At 38.2% G+C, this 19,605-nt stretch overlaps 4 protein-coding genes across 5 annotated transcripts; 1 reads left to right on the forward strand and 3 right to left on the reverse strand.

Annotated features, from left to right (window-relative positions):
* The first annotated feature begins 11 nt into the window (after window positions 1–11).
* Window positions 12–2,004, forward strand: LOC9310045 (GTP-binding nuclear protein Ran-2). The gene is made up of 5 exons (XM_002871871.2): window positions 12–273; window positions 446–515; window positions 787–843; window positions 941–1,058; window positions 1,389–2,004. Exons 1-5 carry the CDS (start codon window positions 271–273, stop codon window positions 1,804–1,806), a joined length of 666 nt encoding a protein of 221 aa, XP_002871917.1. The 5' UTR covers window positions 12–270; the 3' UTR covers window positions 1,807–2,004.
* A 2,798-nt stretch (window positions 2,005–4,802) lies between these two features.
* On the reverse strand, window positions 4,803–6,595 carry LOC9307987. 2 transcript variants are annotated; one of them, XM_021022244.1, is made up of 3 exons: window positions 6,474–6,595; window positions 5,579–5,967; window positions 4,803–5,494 (listed from the first exon to the last, which is right to left on the reverse strand). In XM_021022244.1, the coding sequence occupies exons 2-3, from the start codon at window positions 5,960–5,962 to the stop codon at window positions 4,901–4,903; spliced, it is 978 nt and encodes a 325-aa protein (XP_020877903.1). In that variant the 5' UTR covers window positions 5,963–5,967; window positions 6,474–6,595; the 3' UTR covers window positions 4,803–4,900. The 2 variants fall into 2 exon arrangements, with proteins under 2 accessions (XP_020877903.1, XP_020877904.1); XM_021022245.1 differs by having other exon boundaries at window positions 5,579–6,011; window positions 6,474–6,590.
* Window positions 6,596–7,865: 1,270 nt separating this feature from the next.
* Window positions 7,866–11,292, reverse strand: LOC9310046 (tRNA dimethylallyltransferase 9). Its single transcript, XM_021023362.1, has 11 exons — window positions 10,881–11,292; window positions 10,636–10,689; window positions 10,488–10,530; window positions 10,297–10,405; window positions 9,985–10,183; window positions 9,604–9,829; window positions 9,280–9,374; window positions 8,782–8,876; window positions 8,467–8,542; window positions 8,235–8,374; window positions 7,866–8,147 (listed from the first exon to the last, which is right to left on the reverse strand). Exons 1-11 carry the CDS (start codon window positions 11,133–11,135, stop codon window positions 8,048–8,050), a joined length of 1,392 nt encoding a protein of 463 aa, XP_020879021.1. The 5' UTR covers window positions 11,136–11,292; the 3' UTR covers window positions 7,866–8,047.
* Window positions 11,293–11,565: 273 nt separating this feature from the next.
* LOC9310047 lies at window positions 11,566–12,810 on the reverse strand. The gene has a single exon (XM_021023363.1). It carries the CDS (start codon window positions 12,202–12,204, stop codon window positions 11,968–11,970), a length of 237 nt encoding a protein of 78 aa, XP_020879022.1. The 5' UTR covers window positions 12,205–12,810; the 3' UTR covers window positions 11,566–11,967.
* Window positions 12,811–19,605: the final 6,795 nt, after the last annotated feature.

A 19,605-nucleotide genomic window follows, 5' to 3' on the forward strand; every position in this document is an offset into this window, starting at 1 on the left:
TAATCAATTAATTTTGACAAAACCAATATATATAGCCCTAAAGCTGAAAAAGAGATCCAACGGTGGAGAAAGCTGCGTAGATATTGAAGAGCCAAAAGAAGGAATCTAACGGTGGAAGGAATAGCGTCAAACCTAAGCCAAAACCTCCCCAAATTCTCCTTATTAAAACCCCATCTCTCTCCATAGTCCCTCTCGCCGCATCGCTTCTTAAACCTCGACGACATCATCCATCGTCTGACTTCGCGCTCTCCTCTCTCGAATTCCGAAAACATGGTGAACATTCTCTTCGACTTTGCTTATATCTTCGTCTTCTACATATTTAGATTTATATTTCTTCGTTTCTTGATCTAGGATTTTTGCAGTCTCAGATCTCACGAGATCGCTTAATTTCGTTGTTGTTTCTTTTCTTTGGTTTTTCTAAATCCGTTGTGAATATCTTGTTCAGGCTCTTCCTAACCAGCAAACCGTAGATTACCCTAGCTTCAAGCTCGTCATCGTTGGTGATGGAGGCACAGGTACGCTTCTGAAATTTGATCGTATTTTTTCATTGTCCTCATCGGAAAGTATTCTTGTTTAAGAGACGGATTTGAGATTTTGATGATGTACTGATTGGAGTTGTACGATTGGTTTTTGATAATATCAATGCTTGGTTACTTTGTTGAGCATATCTCTGCGAAAACGATTCTTAGATAATCCGCAATGTTGTTTCAGTGGCTCAGTTTTATTTTGGTTCAACGTTTTTGATTAGTTTTCTAAGCCTCTGATTGCTCTTGGTGTTTTGTACAGGGAAAACAACTTTTGTGAAGAGACATCTTACTGGGGAGTTTGAGAAGAAGTATGAACGTAAGTTTAGCAGTGATTGCTTGTGAATGCACACAGTTTCTATTCTTTATGTCTCTTTACTGATTCTGATGTTGAGTCTTAATCTCTTGTATTGCAGCTACTATTGGTGTGGAGGTTCATCCTTTGGATTTCTTCACAAACTGTGGCAAGATCCGTTTTTACTGCTGGGATACTGCTGGACAAGAGAAATTTGGTGGCCTCAGGGATGGATACTAGTAAGTATACCTATCTCCATTGATATGTTTGTGTGTATAGTCTATATAGAATAGCTCTGGTTGGTTTGTGGGTGAAATTGGCAACTGATTTGTTACCTGGACAGTGGGAATAGGAATCGTTTGTTGTTAAGTAATCTGTTAAGATCCCAATGTGTATTAGATTATGCATAGTTTGGAATAGCTCTGGTTAAAGTGTGAAATACAAGAACAATCTCACATGCCATGTTTGCAATTGATTTGTTACCTGAACAGTGAGAATAGGAGTTGAATGATAATGGTTGATTTGATTTGCCGTTTTGGATATATGTCTAATCTTTGGTTTTCTTGCAGCATCCATGGTCAATGTGCCATAATAATGTTTGACGTCACAGCAAGGCTCACATACAAGAATGTTCCAACATGGCACCGTGATCTCTGCAGGGTGTGTGAAAACATCCCGATTGTTCTGTGTGGGAACAAAGTCGATGTGAAGAACAGGCAAGTGAAGGCAAAGCAGGTGACATTCCACAGGAAGAAGAATCTGCAGTACTATGAGATATCGGCAAAGAGCAACTACAACTTCGAGAAGCCTTTCTTGTACCTTGCTAGGAAACTGGCGGGAGACCAGAACCTTCACTTTGTCGAGTCACCAGCTCTTGCTCCACCAGAGGTTCACCTTGACATTGCTGCTCAGCAGCAGAACGAGGCCGATCTCGCAGCTGCCGCAGCTCAGCCTCTCCCCGATGACGATGATGATGCGTTTGAGTAAATCTTCCAAAATGTCTGCCATGGTTTCCTCTATTATGCTGTTTTGATTTTGACGTTACATATAAATCAATGGTCTATTTTATAACAACAATTGCGGGAAATATTGGGATTGTTCTGTTTTGAGACCCGAAGAGAATTTGCAGCTAAGTTTTTTCTGCCCAAAAGAATATGCGGTTTATTCGAAAACTTAATTCTAGTATTCTACTCACTTTTCTATTACTTTGCCAGTTGCAGCATTTTAGATGTGTCAATAGCTACTTGGTTTTATAAACTTATATCTATCAGCATAAAAAGGAGAAATTTAGTTTAGTCATATTAGTGATTCAATTATTTGCATAATAAATCCTGTTTTCTCTTTTTCTATGTAATTCTTGTAGACCATGGCATGAATCATATATACATTGCAAGTTTTCCTCAAGTCCAACAGAAAAAAGAAAAAAAGAGTAAAGATGTTCACATTTACTTTGGGAAAATTCCCAAAAAAAAAACCCCAAGTAATTTTTATTTGGAAGTTTAATGCCCAATTCTTTTGCGTTGGTCTAAAAATACCTTAGTTAATTAATTGTTGTCAATTAAATCGTAAACTTATTACTGATGGTCGTTTAAGTCATTCGACTTAACAGACGTTTAATCGGCTGACGGAATCCCTAAACCCGGTTTACTGGTTAAGAAAACGTGGTTTATTAGCCTAATTAAAAGACTATAATGCCCTCGTTACTTTCCCCCAAATCGATATATGAGTATGAGACCAAGAACCCTAGATCAAAACTTCCATTTTCACAACAATTAGAGAGATGTTGAGTCAATGTTCTGGGTCTGATGCCAATTCGGTGAGCAGAAGCTGGGGTCCTCTTTGCAACTGTGGTAGGGCGACAACGATTGTTAAAGCATGGACAAACGAGAATCCGGGAAGAAGATTCTTCAGATGTGGTGTTCATGGGTTCTTCGATTGGGCTGATCAAGAGAAGCCATATGGTTGGCAGAAGGTGAGCTTATTAGAAGCAAGAGATGAGATTCGTCAGCTTAAAGAGGAAATAAAGATGCTTAAAGAATCTGTGAAGACGAAGAATGATCAAGGTATCAGTGCTTCGACGAATTTGGAAAGTGGTTTAGGGATTAGATACGAACAAGAGAAGGCAAAGCATGAAAGTGAAGTTATGGGTGCTAATGAGAGGGAGAAAATGCTTCGGCAGTTCATTGTGTTGTCTTGGGGATGCTTCATTGTTGTAATTGCCATGATACTTGCAATGGGGAAGTAGTTTTCGTTTTGTTTGTTGTTGTTGTTGTTTTCTGTGTTGTTGTTGTTGTTTTTTGTTTTGTTGTTGTTGTGGTATGACAAGTTTGTAAGTCTTGTTTGAACTAATGGGAGTTTCATAAAAAGTGTATCCAACATAAGAGCCAAAAAGAGCCGTTTAGTCATAAGGATCCCACCAAAAACATACAAGGATCCCACCAAAACAATCATCATCCAACTTAAGCAGCATCCTACATATCATATCATCCTACATAATCCTAATCCTACATCAGAAAGATCCTAAAAGACATCAATAAGATCAGCCTATTTCTTGCCAGGCTGCCAAACATCAAACACTTTGTCAGTCCATGGGGACATAAAGAAAACAGGCGGTCTAGGAGCTTCATCTTTGCCAGCACCTTTGCCACGACCCTTGCCAGCACCTTTGCCACGACCCTTGCCTTCACCATTCTTAGTTCCTGGAGGGCGTCCACGAGCACGTCCCCTACCACTTGGATTAGCTGCTGGAGCACTTGAATGCTGAGGTACTTGTGTAGACTGACTTTGAGCAGCTGCTTCTTCTTCTTCATCCTCTAACTGTTCACCCACTGTTTCTTCACCACCAGCTTCAGCAGCTGCTTCTGTACCATTGTGAACTTCTGCAAAGAAAGCTTCAAACCTAGGATCATCGTGCACACGTTCTTCTACTGGATCTTCCCCTTCATCTGGTACACCTTGTGGCTCTGCATTTGTTTCTTGTGCAGCCTCGTCAACACATTCTTCATTCCCGTCTACAGAATATGCACCATCATCACCTGCTATTTCTTCCTCATCTTCTACATCAAGATGAAATATAGGTTCACAGACGCCGGAGTCAATGTATATGTCGACTTCACCACCAACCACAGCCTCACGACACAACTCCCTAATTCCACCATCTTTGTCTGTCTTGATAACCCTTGCTGAACTTATGTCCTCATGCGGAAGCTTGTACCAAATCGCTTCGACTTCACCACTCAATCCCTTTTCTTTGCAAAAATCCTCGAAGATTGACCATGTCATCAGATCAGGATCCATCAACATGTCTTTATCCTCGAACCCTCCAATGTAATCGAACGACTGCTCCTTGATTGATACATCTCCTCGGTAGTGAATGTTGAGTTTCAAACACTCGAAATCACTACAAAATAAGAAATTCAGTTGTTAATCGTTGTAAACAAAGTAAAACAATATCGATCCAACCCAAACCCATAAATTTTTTGAAATCGGATAGCCCTAGAAATTTTAATCGATAGAGAAAAAACGCGAATCAACATACCTCATCTCTTCGATATACAATCCACTGACTCAACACATATGCAACCGATCAAACGCTTCAAATCATCGCCTCACTGAATTTCTTAGGAGATGAAACGAAGGAGAGAATCGAGAGAGTTAGAGAATTAGGGTTTCTGATTTTTAGGGTTCGTCGATTTCGATTTGGGGGAAAGTAACGAGGGCATTATAGTCTTTTAATTAGGCTAATAAACCACGTTTTCTTAACCAGTAAACCGGGTTTAGGGATTCCGTCAGCCGATTAAACGTCTGTTAAGTCGAATGACTTAAACGACCATCAGTAATAAGTTTACGATTTAATTGACAACAATTAATTAACTAAGGTATTTTTAGACCAACGCAAAAGAATTGGGCATTAAACTTCCAAATAAAAATTACTTGGGGTTTTTTTTGGGAATTTTCCCCATTTACTTTCACAAGTTCGGAAATAAATCAAAAACCCTGCTTGAAAATAGAATGACATTTTGTACAACCTACACTCAATTTTTATTCTATGTAACACAAACTGTAGTTATCAATGCTGCTGCTATCTGTATATTGTACTGTTATCGTCAGAGATAAGGTTTCTTATCTGCATCAGATGTTCCTCATTCGAAATGTTCAATCTGAGACGGAGATTTGTTATCCACGTTTCTTGTTCCCAAGTTATAATTGGTCCAGATGCGTGCAATCTCTCGATACTGCATCGGTATGCATCCAACTCTAACCTATGAACATCAGCAGCCTCTGAGCTTTTTATTGGAGGAACCCCCAACTTCTTGATCTTCCCGTAGCCACAAGATGATGACTCTGTGTCACTAGAGCTACCGGTTTCAATGGGATTGAATGAAACAGCACTGAGACCATCCGTATCCATGCTACAACTACCAACAGAAGAAGCAACACTCTCTCTATCTTCTTCTTCTTTTCCTTCTTCATGAAACTTTGGAGGATAAGCTAAAACTCTAGTTTGATTATGTGGTTCAACCAAAGAGTAAGTCCGTTTCTTTAGACTTTTTGACAAAGGTACATCAGACTCATCAAGCTTGTCTTTGCTCTCAGATGAAATGTAGTCGGCTTTCGGATTCACCTTTCTCCCTAATTCTCCTGTTGAAGTCTGTGCGCTTAATCTTGATGCACCCTTCATCCAAATGGTACAATAAACAAAATGTCAGCTCAAAAACAGACTTTATAAGATATAATCACAGAGGAAAGAAACAAGTACCTGTCCGATCATGATCCACTCGTTATCCTGCCAAGATTGTCTAACCCGAATGTCGGATTTGGTTACCTTGAACTTCACTGAAGAACCAAGTAATCTAATCAAGAAACAACCTTTTTCCAAAACCTTGGAAACGATTGCCATCTTCCACGAACAACTTTCGAAAACCTCAAGAATGTCACCAGGACCCCAAGAATCAAGGACTTGTAAACGAGGAGGCTCGGGCCTCATACTCTTCCTCGGTACCCTCTCCGTACCACCATCATGATCATACATGACAGTGTAATAATGCCCATTTCCCGATATGATCTCAGCAGACCACCAGGCACCAGATGGAACCGATGATTTGCTCAACACTTCGACTTTAGTTCCCTTCTTGAATCTCATGATTGCTGCTTCAAAAATACCTTAAAGTGAATATCTTTTCACATTCCAACTGCTTATAAGATCAGAATTTAACATCACATATGCTAAAAGTCTAGTGTTTTACAATCATTATTGGCAAAAACTTCAAGTTCCTAAACAACAAAACAAGATAACATACATCCAAATATCCAGAAATAAGTTGGACCAATAAGATCCATTAGAATCTTTCACATTCAAAAACTTCAACTTCAACAAATTGGCATAAAGATTTCAGATTATTCTGCTTCATAATCACTAGATTGCAGAAAAGTCCTCAAATTACAAAACAAACAAATCCAGAAGCATACAATGGCTTGAAATGTTAATGGAAATTGAAAACAGAGTATAAGTCAGTTCCTAGGATCAATCTTCATTACTGAGAAATTGATTAGAGGAAGAGAATCAAAAATCTATAAGCGGACATCAAGAGACTTAAAACTCAAAAATTCAAATAAAAAAAAAATCAAAAATTTGGGGTTGTGATTGTGATTACCTTAAAACGAAGTTTTAGGTTAGTGAATGTTTAACACGCAAAGAAAGCCATGAATGATTCTACTACAAAGCTTTGTTTTTTTGTTTTTCCTCTTTGATTTTCTGGGCAACCAAACATGGATCAAAAGGGCAAATAAAACAAAATTAAAACGTATATGCAAATATTTAGAAAAAGGAAAAAGATAAAATTTTATATTCCACATCAGCAAGCCAAAACTAAATCAATAATTAACTTTAATTTTAAATGAAGAAGAGAATATTTCAAGTTGCAAACCTGCAAATGCAAGGGAGTTTTTTTATCCACAACTCGCATCAGAAATGGCCTTTTGTGTTCATTTTATTTGATATAGGACTAGTTTTGAATAAATGAGTAAAATAACCAAAGAAATATAATATGGTAAGTGACAATAACTTGATGTTTTGTTGGAAGATTATTGTAAAGATGAATTTGTTATCTTTTCTTATATTCGATATATCTAAAAGAGTTTATACGAATTCTTGAGATTCGTGGAAAAAAAAGTAGATAAAGAATGCCAACCCAATATATTTACTATTTAAAGTTTTTAAAATTACCAACCATAATTGAAATATTGAACACTAGCCTCTCAACTCTATATGGGAAATTATTTAAGCGTTAGTCCACTATGAATTGGTTATTGTTACTAAAGTATTCGTTGATTTCTTTTTCTTCATAGGATTGGTGTATAGCATTGAATTAAATCAATAAATGATTTTGATATGGATCTGATTTGGGTTGACAAAAAAAAAAAAAAAAATTAAATGGAAACATCATGTTGTAATAACGAAACTAGACAAATTTTACACTTTCGTTATGTTTAATGTTATGACTAAACTAATGACAAAATTTTCAGAAAATTGTCACTAGTTTCATCATTTTGAGACTTAACAGATCCACTGAGATAACTTTTTGGATATCGTTTGTGTGATTACTTATGCTTATAGCCGTATAGCCTTATGTACTTAATTATAGGATAATCATAAGTCTATAATTCATATAACAGTTTATTTGACGTTACGTTATTTGTTTGTTTCTTGGTGAGCACGAGCAAAGTGCGTGTTCCGGTGTGCCAAAAGTTTCGACATAATTACTTATTTTAAAACAGTTACTAGAAAAGAAAAGAAAAAACGTAATGGGGATGGTCAGGTCAGGTCAGGTGGCTTTAGATAATTCCCGATTCACTTTTGAATTTTGATCATAAAAAATTTGAGATCGCTGGATCCATATTTTGGCTTCTAACGACAAAACGTTTGATAATTTTGTCGTTGTCTTGCAGTATTATTTATTCATATCTTCTGATTTCACAACAGACCGTGGCATCACCTGTACAATTTATTGTATAATTATTTGAATATTCACATTAACTCCATTTGGTTCAAACTCAAAAATTTCCTAATGGCTCATAAGATTTTATAACTTTTGGATTTCGTTTCTTTGGAAATTTTAATTGCTTCCTAATTGTATGTATAATCAAGAACATAATCCAAAATCTTGTCTACTAACACACTTTTGTTTTGGTTTTGGTTTTGGCTTTTGCGGATAGAATGAAGCAGTGGTTATGCTACTGCGGTTTCCACGCATGAAGCTTCACTCTTACATCCTTCACTTCTGATCCACTCTAACACCGGATCACAGTCCTCTCGTCTTACGAAATGCCTTCATTAACAGATTCAAACCATTACCAAGGGAAGAATATAGTAACCAAAAGAAAGCCTAATTCAGTGTTATGTTTGATCTTTGTACCTGTTTTTGGAGCGGTACAACTTTAGTTCAGAAGCTTCTCGAGAATCTCTTACGTCTTTGCTCATTCTTAGAGACTCCGGTATCTCCACCGTCTCTCCTTCGCTCTCATAAGCATCATATATGCATTGAAGTATCGAATCCTGCGAGAACAAACGAATTATCACCATGCTTGATTGACAGTATATAAGAGATTGAGTATAACAGAGAGCCTCTTAAGTTTTTAAACATATACCAGAGGTTTAGAAGCATTAAGCCAGTGGTACATAGGCTCACACCTGAACCATGTCATTTGCCTTTTTGCAAAGTTTCTGCGTATCAAGCAAACCAAGTATACCGATTTTAGCTTTAAACCTTTAGAGCAATTTTTTTAATAAAGTTTAAGAAATTAATACAAAATGATTGTTCACACATAGACGTTACTCTGCAACTCTAGTTAGTTATCAAAAGGCCTACCTTAACACGGATTTTACTAGGATAGCTTCGAAATACTAATATTTTGTCCAAAAGCTTATACACTAGATATATCAAGTCTATGTAGAGGAATCACCTGGATGCTGTCTGAAATTTGTTCAAGAAACCATAAAATTCCCTAGGGGAACTTTCACCATCATATCGACGACATTTCAGTAGATATTCCATGGCCTGAAAACAAGGAATAAAATTTCCATTGTTGATCCTAAATGGTATAGAGGTACTAAAGTACGGCAAATAAATTGATATGATGAACTCGTAAAGTATTGCATTTTTTCAACTAGATAAGAATAGACTTCCTTTTCTGAAGCAACTTGGTATATGTGGATGATGATATACTAATGGAAACGGCTATATGTCTAAAACAAAAAATTAACTGTTATATGTTATGGCATGCAATTTCTAGAAACAAATCCATATTCTTCACTGAACTGGACATGCTGCAAAATTAACAGCTACAGTCCACTGCAGATCCCTTGGCTAATTCTAACGACCATGCACTAGATTAACACATGAAAGCCTTCTCTTCTCAGTTCGTTATGCACAACCCAGTACAAGAAAATAAAGAGTTTACCTGTCTGTACCCAATAGCACGAGTTGCAGGATTTGTGTTTGGAAGAAGACCAAGATCAAGAAGCCATCTAGCTTCTGACAAAACTCCATTGGGTCCTGGAGTTGAGAGACAGAGCATCAAGGAAAGATGAACTCAGAAGCAATGCCAAGCAAACATAGATAAAATTGCATACGACACAGCAAAGAGCATGCAAATTGTCTTTTTTGGGGGTTATAATCAGAAGAATCAGATAAGAAAAGACTTATTATTACTGTAAGGTGCCATGGGAATGCAATTATATCCTTGCAAGTTATTACTAATTAAGTAGTAATACTTATATTTTACCTGAAAGCATGTCTTCACATCTGAAATCAATAGATCTGTAGAGAGCAACCCGTGGGCTTGACAAGAAAAAACAAAGGAAGTCATAGTCCAAATCTGTCTCTATGTTTTGGATGGAGATATCAGCAGATGAACCATCCTCAAGCAAGTCATCGGCATCAGGAGAATTTAAATTTTCTCGAAAAGAATCATATGGAATGCGAAAGGAAGACGGCGGAGATCCAGTTGACTGCCAGGGACAAACATTCAAAGCAAGATTAATAATGCATACAATCCAAAATAAAACAATGATAGTTCATCAACCTAGAAATCATTTATCTACAGGAGCAAGAAAATTCGAAGCAACGCCTTAAAGCAGAAAGTTGAAGTTAATAATAGTCAAACCTTGAGTATCTCGAGGCTACGACGTAGTCTGTACCAATCATTACGAGGTAAAGAACAGGCTTTTGGATCACCAGCATTGACCACCAATTCCACAGCTGCTTCCCAGTTATATTCGGTTTGAAAATCAACTAGCATATCATGGGCCTCAGCGATGACTTCTGGAGAAGGTTTAGGCACATCCGGCTTCCCATAGATAAACCTAACATTAACAAAAGCATGTAAATTTATGAATTCTAGATTTTGCAGTATACTATAACGCTTTTAACATTATACGAAAGAGCCACTAGACAAGTATATAATCTACTGCTATACCATCGCAGATACAATCCAGTGCCACCCGTAACAATGGGAACACGCCCTCTATTAAGAATATCCTTGGTAGCTTGCCTTCCATCATCAAAAAATTGCCCCACAGAGTAGTCTAACAAAGCATGAAAAAATGTGTAAGTATCAGAAATATCTACACTTGTGGCATTTGCAACATCAACAAAGCTGACAAATACCTTGAGACGGATGCAAAATGTCGATAAGATGATGAGGCACCACCTGAATAATTTGTACAACATACAACTTTCAAATACAATGTGATCAAGAACGGCACCAACATGAGATAAAAATGAATAAATCTTACCAAATATTTCAGAAGGATACCTTTCTATCGCTATCTGATGGCTTGGCTGATCCAACATCAAGGCCTCTGTACACCTGTGATTGGGGTAGAACAAAAGCAAGAACCTTTTTAATCCACACCAAACATAGATGCAAAGTTGTGTAATTGATCAAACTAAACAAAGTTAAAAACTTCAACTTTACATTTAGCATCAACAAGGGTTCAAATTGCAAGTGAGCTATCACTTATTTAGAGAGTACAAGTCGGATTAGAGCAAAGAATGGACCTGAACGGAGTCAGCACTGATGATTTCGCCATTGAGACGCTTGGCGAGCTCCATAGCAAGTCTGCTTTTTCCGGCGCCGGTGGGCCCAGAAATCACAATCACCTTCTCTTTTTCAGACTTTCTCTTCTTGGTCCCGTTCAGAGGAACAGAGCAATCCGTTGTGGCTGCGCAGAATCTCCGGCGCAGTACAAGGCTTGGCGGTTGCAGCCTCAAGTAACATGTACGGGTCAAAAATACGCCACTGCTAATCACCATTATAAAACTTAGAATTTGGAAGATAGCAGAAGTTTGCTAAGGATATAGGCTGATGGAAAGGAAGGATGACCCGCGCAAAAGCTCATCTCGAAGAGAGACGACGACAGTGTGAGCAAGGGATTAGAGAACTACGGTTCGGTTAGGTTTACACATTAACCGAACTAACGAGCCGAAATGAAAAGGTTTTGTTAAACCGAACCGCTCTTAAGAAATGTTTTTTGTGTTAATTAATTTCACGTCACCAAAACTTGGAACGGATTAGAATGGTTCGTTCAATCCATTGTATATTGGAAGATTTAAATGAGGATTAGTGGATTACAAAACCAAACCAAACCATTCATAGAAAAATATCAAGATTTAACATGTAAATTAAAATTAGTCATACACCAGAAAATCACAAATATAAACAAGTGCTGTTGATTAAGTACAGGCAGTATTATTGATGAAGTATTGCGTGGAATCTCATTCTAGATGACTTCAAGAGATCTAGAAGATGAAGTATAGTGATCAGTTTGTTGATTAACTACACACTTGTTCTCTCCAATAAGTCATATATATCCTTTGTAGCCACGACTATTCCGTGGTCATTGGACACGAATTAGTCAAAGATGGACACGAAGATCAAATCAAATTCTTACCTCTATTTTTGGTGGCTATTTTAATTTGACCGTATGAGACCAAAACTCAATGAAAGGCCGTGAAAGTTAACTATAACAAATAAAAGAATCCAATAGAGGCAAATATTGTAGGGGTTGCTAAAAAGTATAGATATCAAATGATCACACATTAACAAAGGTTATTCCTTTACGTGGCGTAGGTTAATTAATAGTAATTATACATGAGTTGCATTTGAGAAAACCCAAAGAACAAAACCACATAGAAAGAGAACAAGAGGGATTAGATGAATAGCTCTCTCTCCATTAGCAGACTTGTAACTATTGTTGTGTAGAAACAGTTCCTTCTTGGCTATGTCGTCATAGACCACGAGACCGTCAGGGCTTGCGGAATCCGGCGAGAGGTTAATCAGAAACTCTTCAGATGGCCGAGAACTTGTTTGTAACCTTTGCATCAGGCACCTTAATTTGGACTTGGAAACTATATATTATACGAACGATTATCTGCTTATATATATGATCTTTAGCAACTTTGTAGTTTTGTATGTATAAGGTTTTCTATTCGTCACAATATCAACATTATATATAAGATTTCAAAAGTCAAAGCGTATAGTATGCTTGGGGTCTTGGGGACATTTAATGTTGCATGCAAACTCCTGAAGTTATGGCTTAAGTTATGATGAAGATGATAGGTGAACTTTGCTTACGAAATTTAAACTTGTTAAAATAACTTTTGATAGCAAGACATACGATTCGGCTAGCCTCTCAAGAAGAGTTGAAATTTGAAAATGAAAGATATCAAATTCTTTGTATCTTTTATTCTTTTGATCTAGTTAAAAGTTGTAAAAATGTGGTCATAAAAACTTTCATTTGATCGATTAGTTTTATGATAAAAGTCACATACTAGAAGAAGTTATATTGTTTGTTTACTAATTTTGGCTGCACTAACTATATTAGCATAGACGCATTATAAATCGAGACATCGAGCGTTGACAAATAAGCATTAGGGATATAAACTCTTTCAAATCTTGAAGATTTGTATTTGATTGCAGCGAACTTAAAGGTGCACATGCATGTGAATCTTTTCCACAAGTCAAAATGCGCATTCATATGACATTGGACTTCTTATAGTATATATATATATATATATATTTATTCATCCTAACAAAAGCATAAACCAATATTTAGTTAGGAATACATGCTAGCTATACCATATATCAAGTTATTAATCAAGAAACTAGGGTAAAAACCCGCGCTCCGCTGCGGGATATCTTTTATAAATTATTTTTGTTACTAATGACTTTTGCTTAAACTAAGATTATGTAGTACAAAGTTCACAATGAAATTTGTATTTTTTGGTTTAGACAATGAAAGTTGTCTTCCTTCTTTTGTAATACAAACAAAAGAGTATCCAAACTTGAATTTAAACAATACACAAATACGAAACTTGAATTTAATATAAATATGATTTGTAAAACTTAAATAAAATTTTAGAATTTGATGGTTGACAGATCATTTTCACCACTTCATCTCATTTAAAAACTTTATTTTGAATTTCAAATCAAATAAAACAAATTAATACACAGATATGAGAAGGTGACCGTGACACATTACTTAAGAAATCAATGCACAAAATTCTTCTTCTCTTCGTCTACCGGCCTTGGATTCATTAACTTCAACATCTTTAGAAAATTGCTCCACCTTCATCTTTAATCAACATTAACTAAATTGACCAAACGAACAATAGTGTATATATATGTACGGAAGAAGTGTATAAGCAGAGGTAGATGAGAAATTCCGACAAGTTTTCGGTAGATCCCATGGTACTTGCACAATCTCTCCTTCATTCTTTAGATAGATACAAATACAATTGTGGATGTATTAATATTATACAATTGTCCAACCATCTCAAGAGATTCAATATGCATTACACGCTTGATACTTGATTGATTTAACTATTCCCAGAGCCGGCTCTAAAGAATATTGGGCCACAAGCCGAAAAAAATTATGGCCTATAAACTACCTTAAAAACAAAAATTAAAATTAATTGAAAAAATTGGGACTTGGGAGAATCGAACCTCCCACCTCTAGTTACCAAACCTCTATTCTTAACCAACATAGCTACATAAGATTTTAGTCAAAAATGGGGCCGAAAATTTATATATTTATGGAGGGCCGCAAGCATGTGCTTCCCTCAAGCGCCGGCTCTGACTATTCCTAAGACCAATAGAATATATTACGTAAAGATCATCTATGGTCTCACAAGTCACAATACATGCATTCAAACTTTGGGGTGGACAACAATAGTTCCAGACCTAAATTATGACATTTAGGCAAAGTGAATTACACGAGAAACCTGAAGTGTAAGTAAATAAAACATTAATAATTCTAGAATCATTAATCTATATCTCTGTCCACATGAAATATTTTAACAACCATATTTTCCATTAAACGACTGCAAACACTGATAAAGTATAGGTAGCACTCCAATATATAAAGTACGCAGCTGTTATTTGCTAATTAAATGATTGATTTCGAGCAATTGTGTACTTTTGAAGTCTTCTTTACACGAGTCTCAACAATAAGTACTACCAATTCAAAACTTCCATAACTAAAATAAGTTGTATAAACCTACCATAACTCCCTGTCGATGAAATGCCTACAACACTACCAACAATGACAAGGAAAGAAAGATCTAGATGGTAATGAAAGCAAAAAACAATGTTGGGGAAGGACACTATTTTTTTTTTGGTAAAAGGGAAGGACACTATTTGAATCATGTTTGGAAAACAAGATGGTACTCCCAGTACTCTTTAAATCTTAATCAATAACAAATTTTGTCGGTGATTTTTCTGGTAGTTTACGGTGGTTATTAGAGCTCCTTCCGATGGCAAATCGATTCGACAACAAACCTTGTCGGCGAATGTTGGTGTCGGATCCCGCACCAGAAGTCCGAGACCAACCAAAGATTGCCACGTAGTCAAGATAATGGCCCATAAAGTATAAAGCCCATTGGACCCGTGAGCCGAAGGAACGGTCGAAGTGGCTATCACCACTTCGAGAATCCGAAGTGACTGCGCTTCGACATGAGTTCGGTGTAGAAGACACGGGTAAGTCGGTTCAAGAACACTTGGGGCAAAAGGCGAGGCCCATGAAGATCAGAGTCAACTCAAATTCAAACGTTAAGCATTAAAGTCAAAGATCAAAACGGACGCATTTAAGAGAGAATAATTGTATTTAATTAGCCATTTAAATGTCGTTTTTCTATGTATAAATATAGAGGCCAATGGCCATGTAAATGGGACCTTTTCTTCGAAGCAAGAAATACTATAGCAATTTTTGTAGCAATTCATAAGCTTTTTACATTCTTATTTTTTGTCCCTCAAGAATAATCTTCCCTATTAACAAAAATACTTGAGTGTGTGAATCCGACATCCACATTTTGGCGCCGCCTGTGGGGACAGAGGATTCTTGAGTGGTCAGATTTTTCTTTACTACATTCCCGAGATAAGCAGCAATGTCCGGAGGAGACGCCGTTGAGACATCATTGGCCGAAACCCTCAAAGCTATGCAGCAAACCATGTCGGACATATCACAAAAGTTCTCGGATGTGGAAAAGGCTGTCGATACGTTGCAAATATCCCAGGTATCTCTTAGTCAAAACGTCAATACTATACAAACTCGTGTTCGCTCTTTAAGTGCAGGAAATCCTGTGGGAATCCAAAGGAGGATACTCAACTCACCAAGTTCCGTTGCGCGAAATGAAACCAGCGGACAAACAACTCCTGGTACTACTAATAATGTAGTTCAGCCATTGGATGGAGAGGCACAGCTCGAAGATGAAGCTCAACTTGCAGATCAGTACGAGCAGGAAAACCTCGACCAGTTCGAGACTATGAGGAAGGTTAGCCAAGAACTAAAAGAAATGAAGTCAAAGTTCCATCAGGCTACAAGTTCGGAGCCGGATATCAATCGAGTCATTGAAGAAGCTAGGCGAACACCTTTCATCTCGCTAATCGCGAGTTTGAGAATCAAAGATTCCCGGAAGCTCAAGTTGGACCCTTACAGCGGATTGGAGGATCCAAAGAGCTATCTCGCAGCTTTTCTGATCGCTGCTGGAAGAGTCGAATTGGATGAAGCTGATGAGGATGCAGGTTACTGCAAGCTTTTTTCGGAAAACCTATGCGGCCAAGCTTTAATGTGGCTCACCCAATTAGAGCCGGGTTCGATCAGCAATTTCGACGAGCTATCAGCTGTATTCTTAAAGCAATATTCCATCCTTATGGATAAAAGCGTTTCGGATGCCGATCTTTGGAACTTATCACAAGGATCAAATGAATCACTTCGAGTTTTCATCACCAAGTTCAAAGGAGTGCTGTCAAAGCTCCCAAGAATCTCACAACAATCAGCTTTATCTGCCTTACGAAAAGGATTGCGACATGATTCAAGATTTAAAGAAGATTTAATACTTCATAAACCAGACACAATTCAGGATGCACTCTTCCGCGCAAACAACTGGATGGAGGTAGAGGACGAAAAATAAAGTTTTGCCAAAAGAAATAAGCAAGAGAAGCCGACAATCACCGTCCCTACCAAGAAGTTCGAACCCAGGGAGAACAAAGGACCAAAGAAATTTGGGTCGGAACCCTTCAACAGTACCGTCGGAAAGCAATTCCAAGGGAAAGGAAGATCAAACACTTGGGTCCGAGATGAAAGTTTATATTGCGACATTCATAAAGTGACCGGACATTTAACCAAGGATTGTAGCGTTCTTAAAAGGCACCTCGCAGAGCTTTGGGCCAGTGGAGATCTTTCCAAATTCGATATAAAAGATTTTGTGAAGAAATACCACGAAGCAAAGGAAAATTCCAAAGATCAAAATTCCAAAAGACCAAGGTTAACCAACGAGGAAGAACCAAGGAATTCTAAGGGTAAGATCAATGTTATTCTAGGAGGTTCCAATTTTTGTCGAGAATCGATAAGTTCCATCAAGAAACATAGACGAAATGTCATACTCAAAGCAAGCTTGAGCGAAGAAGTCGATTTTCAAGGTGCATGAATATCATTTAATGAAGAAGAAACGCGGCACCTCGAAAGACCTCATGATGATGCTCTAGTCATTACCCTTGACGTTGCCAACTTCGAAGTGTCAAGGATCCTTATAGATACAGGCAGTTCGGTCGACTTGATCTTTTTAAGTACTTTAGAAAGAATGGGAATTAGTCGGGCGGACATAGTGGGGCCTCCGTCCCCATTAGTTGCATTCACAAGTGAGTCAGCCATGTCTCTCGGGACAATCAAGCTACCGGTCCTTGCCAAAAAGGTATCAAAGATCGTGGACTTCGTTGTCTTCGATAAGCCCGCAGCTTACAACATCATTCTCGGGACTCCCTGGATCTATCAAATGAAAGCAGTCCCCTATACATATCATCAATGTATCAAATTTCCAACATCAAGAGAAGTGGAAACAATTCGGGGAGATCAAGAAGCTTCACGGGCGTGTTATCTAGCTAGCCACCGTATGAAGATTCAATAGCAATTAACGAAGCCCGCAAAAGAGGGACTAAGAACAAAATTTCCTAGCGGGCAGAAAAAAGATGATGTAGTAATTGAAGTGGTGTTGGAAGAAGACAAACCGGACTGGAAAATTCGAATTGGGACAACTTTGACTGGCCAAATAAAAGAAGCTTTGATCGAACTTTTGAGAAAAAACATAACATCATTCGCATGGTCAGCGGCAGATATGCCCGGCATAGATCCAAGCATAATTTGTCATGAACTGAACGTGGATCCAAGCTTCAAGCCGGTGAAACAAAAAAGAAGAAAGCTCGGAGTGGAGCGAGCAAAAATAGTAAATAACGAAGTAGATAAACTTTTGAAAATAGGGTCCATAAGAGAAGTGCAATACCCGGAGTGGGTAGCAAACGCTGTCGTTGTCAAGAAGAAGAATGGAAAAGATAGGGTTTGCATCGACTTCACAGACCTCAATAAAGCATGTCCTAAAGACAGTTTCCCGCTCCCACATATAGATCGACTTGTAGAGTCCACCGCTGGGAACGAGCTGTTAACATTCATGGACGCCTTCTCGGGTTATAATCAAATAATGATGAACCCCGAAGACCAAGAAAAAACGTCATTTATCACTGATAGAGGTATCTATTGTTACAAGGTGATGCCTTTTGGTTTGAAAAATGCAGGAGCAACTTATCAACGGTTGGTTAACAAAATGTTCTATAATCATCTCGGGAAGACAATGGAAGTCTACATAGATGATATGTTGGTTAAGTCATTAAAGAAAGAGGATCACATTAAGCATTTAGAAGAATGTTTTGATATTCTCAATAAATATCAAATGAAGCTGAACCCGGCGAAGTGCACATTCGGAGTCCCATCCGGAGAATTTCTTGGCTATATTGTGACAGAAAGAGGGATTGAAGCCAATCCAAATCAAATTAACGCTTTTCTAAATATGCCATCTCCAAGAAACTTCAAGGAAGTACAACGGTTGACTGGGCGGATCGCGGCTTTGAATCGTTTTATCTCAAGATCAACAGATAAGTCGTTACCTTTCTACCAAATTCTAAAAGGAAACAAAGGATTCCTTTGGGACGAGAAGTGTGAAGAAGCTTTTGGACAGCTTAAGGCATACTTAACCACTCCACCTATACTCTCCAAACCAGAAGCAGATGAAAAACTTTATTTGTACGTGTCGGTTTCAAACCATGCGGTTAGTGGAGTCTTGGTTCGGGAGGACCGCGGGGAACAGAAACCAATTTACTACGTAAGCAAGTCAATGACGGATCCGGAAACCAGATACACAATGATGGAAAAACTCGCACTCGCGGTGGTGACTTCGGCCCGGAAGCTGCGCCCATATTTTCAATCCCATCCGGTTGAAGTATTAACCAACCAGCCACTCCGAACAATACTTCATAGTCCAAGTCAGTCCGGACGTTTGGCAAAATGGGCGGTGGAATTAAGCGAGTACGATATAGAATTCAAGAGCTGGATCAGTATAAAGGCTCAGGTTTTAGCAGACTTCTTGACCGAGCTACCAATACCTGGAACGATAGAGCAACCAGAGAACCAAACTTGGAAATTACATGTAGATGGGTCTTCAACAAAGCAAGGATCCGGAGTGGGAATCAAGTTGGAGTCTCCAACATCAGAAATTCTAGAACAGTCATTCCGATTGTTATTCAATGCCTCCAACAACGAGGCAGAATACGAAGCCCTGATTGCCGGACTTCAATTGGCACAAGGAGTTGGAGCTAAGGAAATATTGGCTTATTGCGATTCGCAGTTAGTAGTTAACCAGTTTAATGGAGACTATGAAGCCAAAGACTCAAGAATAGAAGCGTACCTCGAAGTGGTGAAGGATCTATCTAAAAATTTCTCGAAATTCGAATTAATCCGCATACCTCGGGGGGAGAATACAACTACGGACGCACTTGCCGCATTGGCGTCAACATCAGATCCTGAGTTGAAAAGAGTTATTCCAGTGGAATGCATTTCGGAGCGAAGCATTCAAGACAACAAAGAAACCCTCGTCGTTACAAGGTCTCGAGCAGCGGCACGTGACCGTGGCGAACCAGAGATCGAACCTCCGCCCAACAAACGGAGGAAGTCAAGGGGATCAAACACATCTAACAAGGAATCCGTTGTCTTATCAGAAGATGTGATTCCAGAAACGATATTAGAAACCGAGCCGTTAATCGAGGAGGACGTTCTTGAACCAAACGAACATCCCGAGCCAGAGCCACGGGTATTTCACAAGGTTGACCAAATTCCGGCTAAAGACTGGGGGCTGACTGGAGGGAGCCAATAAAACACTACATCATGACAGGTGAGCTCCC

The sequence above is a fragment of the Arabidopsis lyrata genome (assembly GCF_000004255.2).
Source record: "Arabidopsis lyrata subsp. lyrata unplaced genomic scaffold ARALYscaffold_6, whole genome shotgun sequence".
In the NCBI taxonomy this organism is placed as follows: domain Eukaryota; kingdom Viridiplantae; phylum Streptophyta; class Magnoliopsida; order Brassicales; family Brassicaceae; genus Arabidopsis; species Arabidopsis lyrata.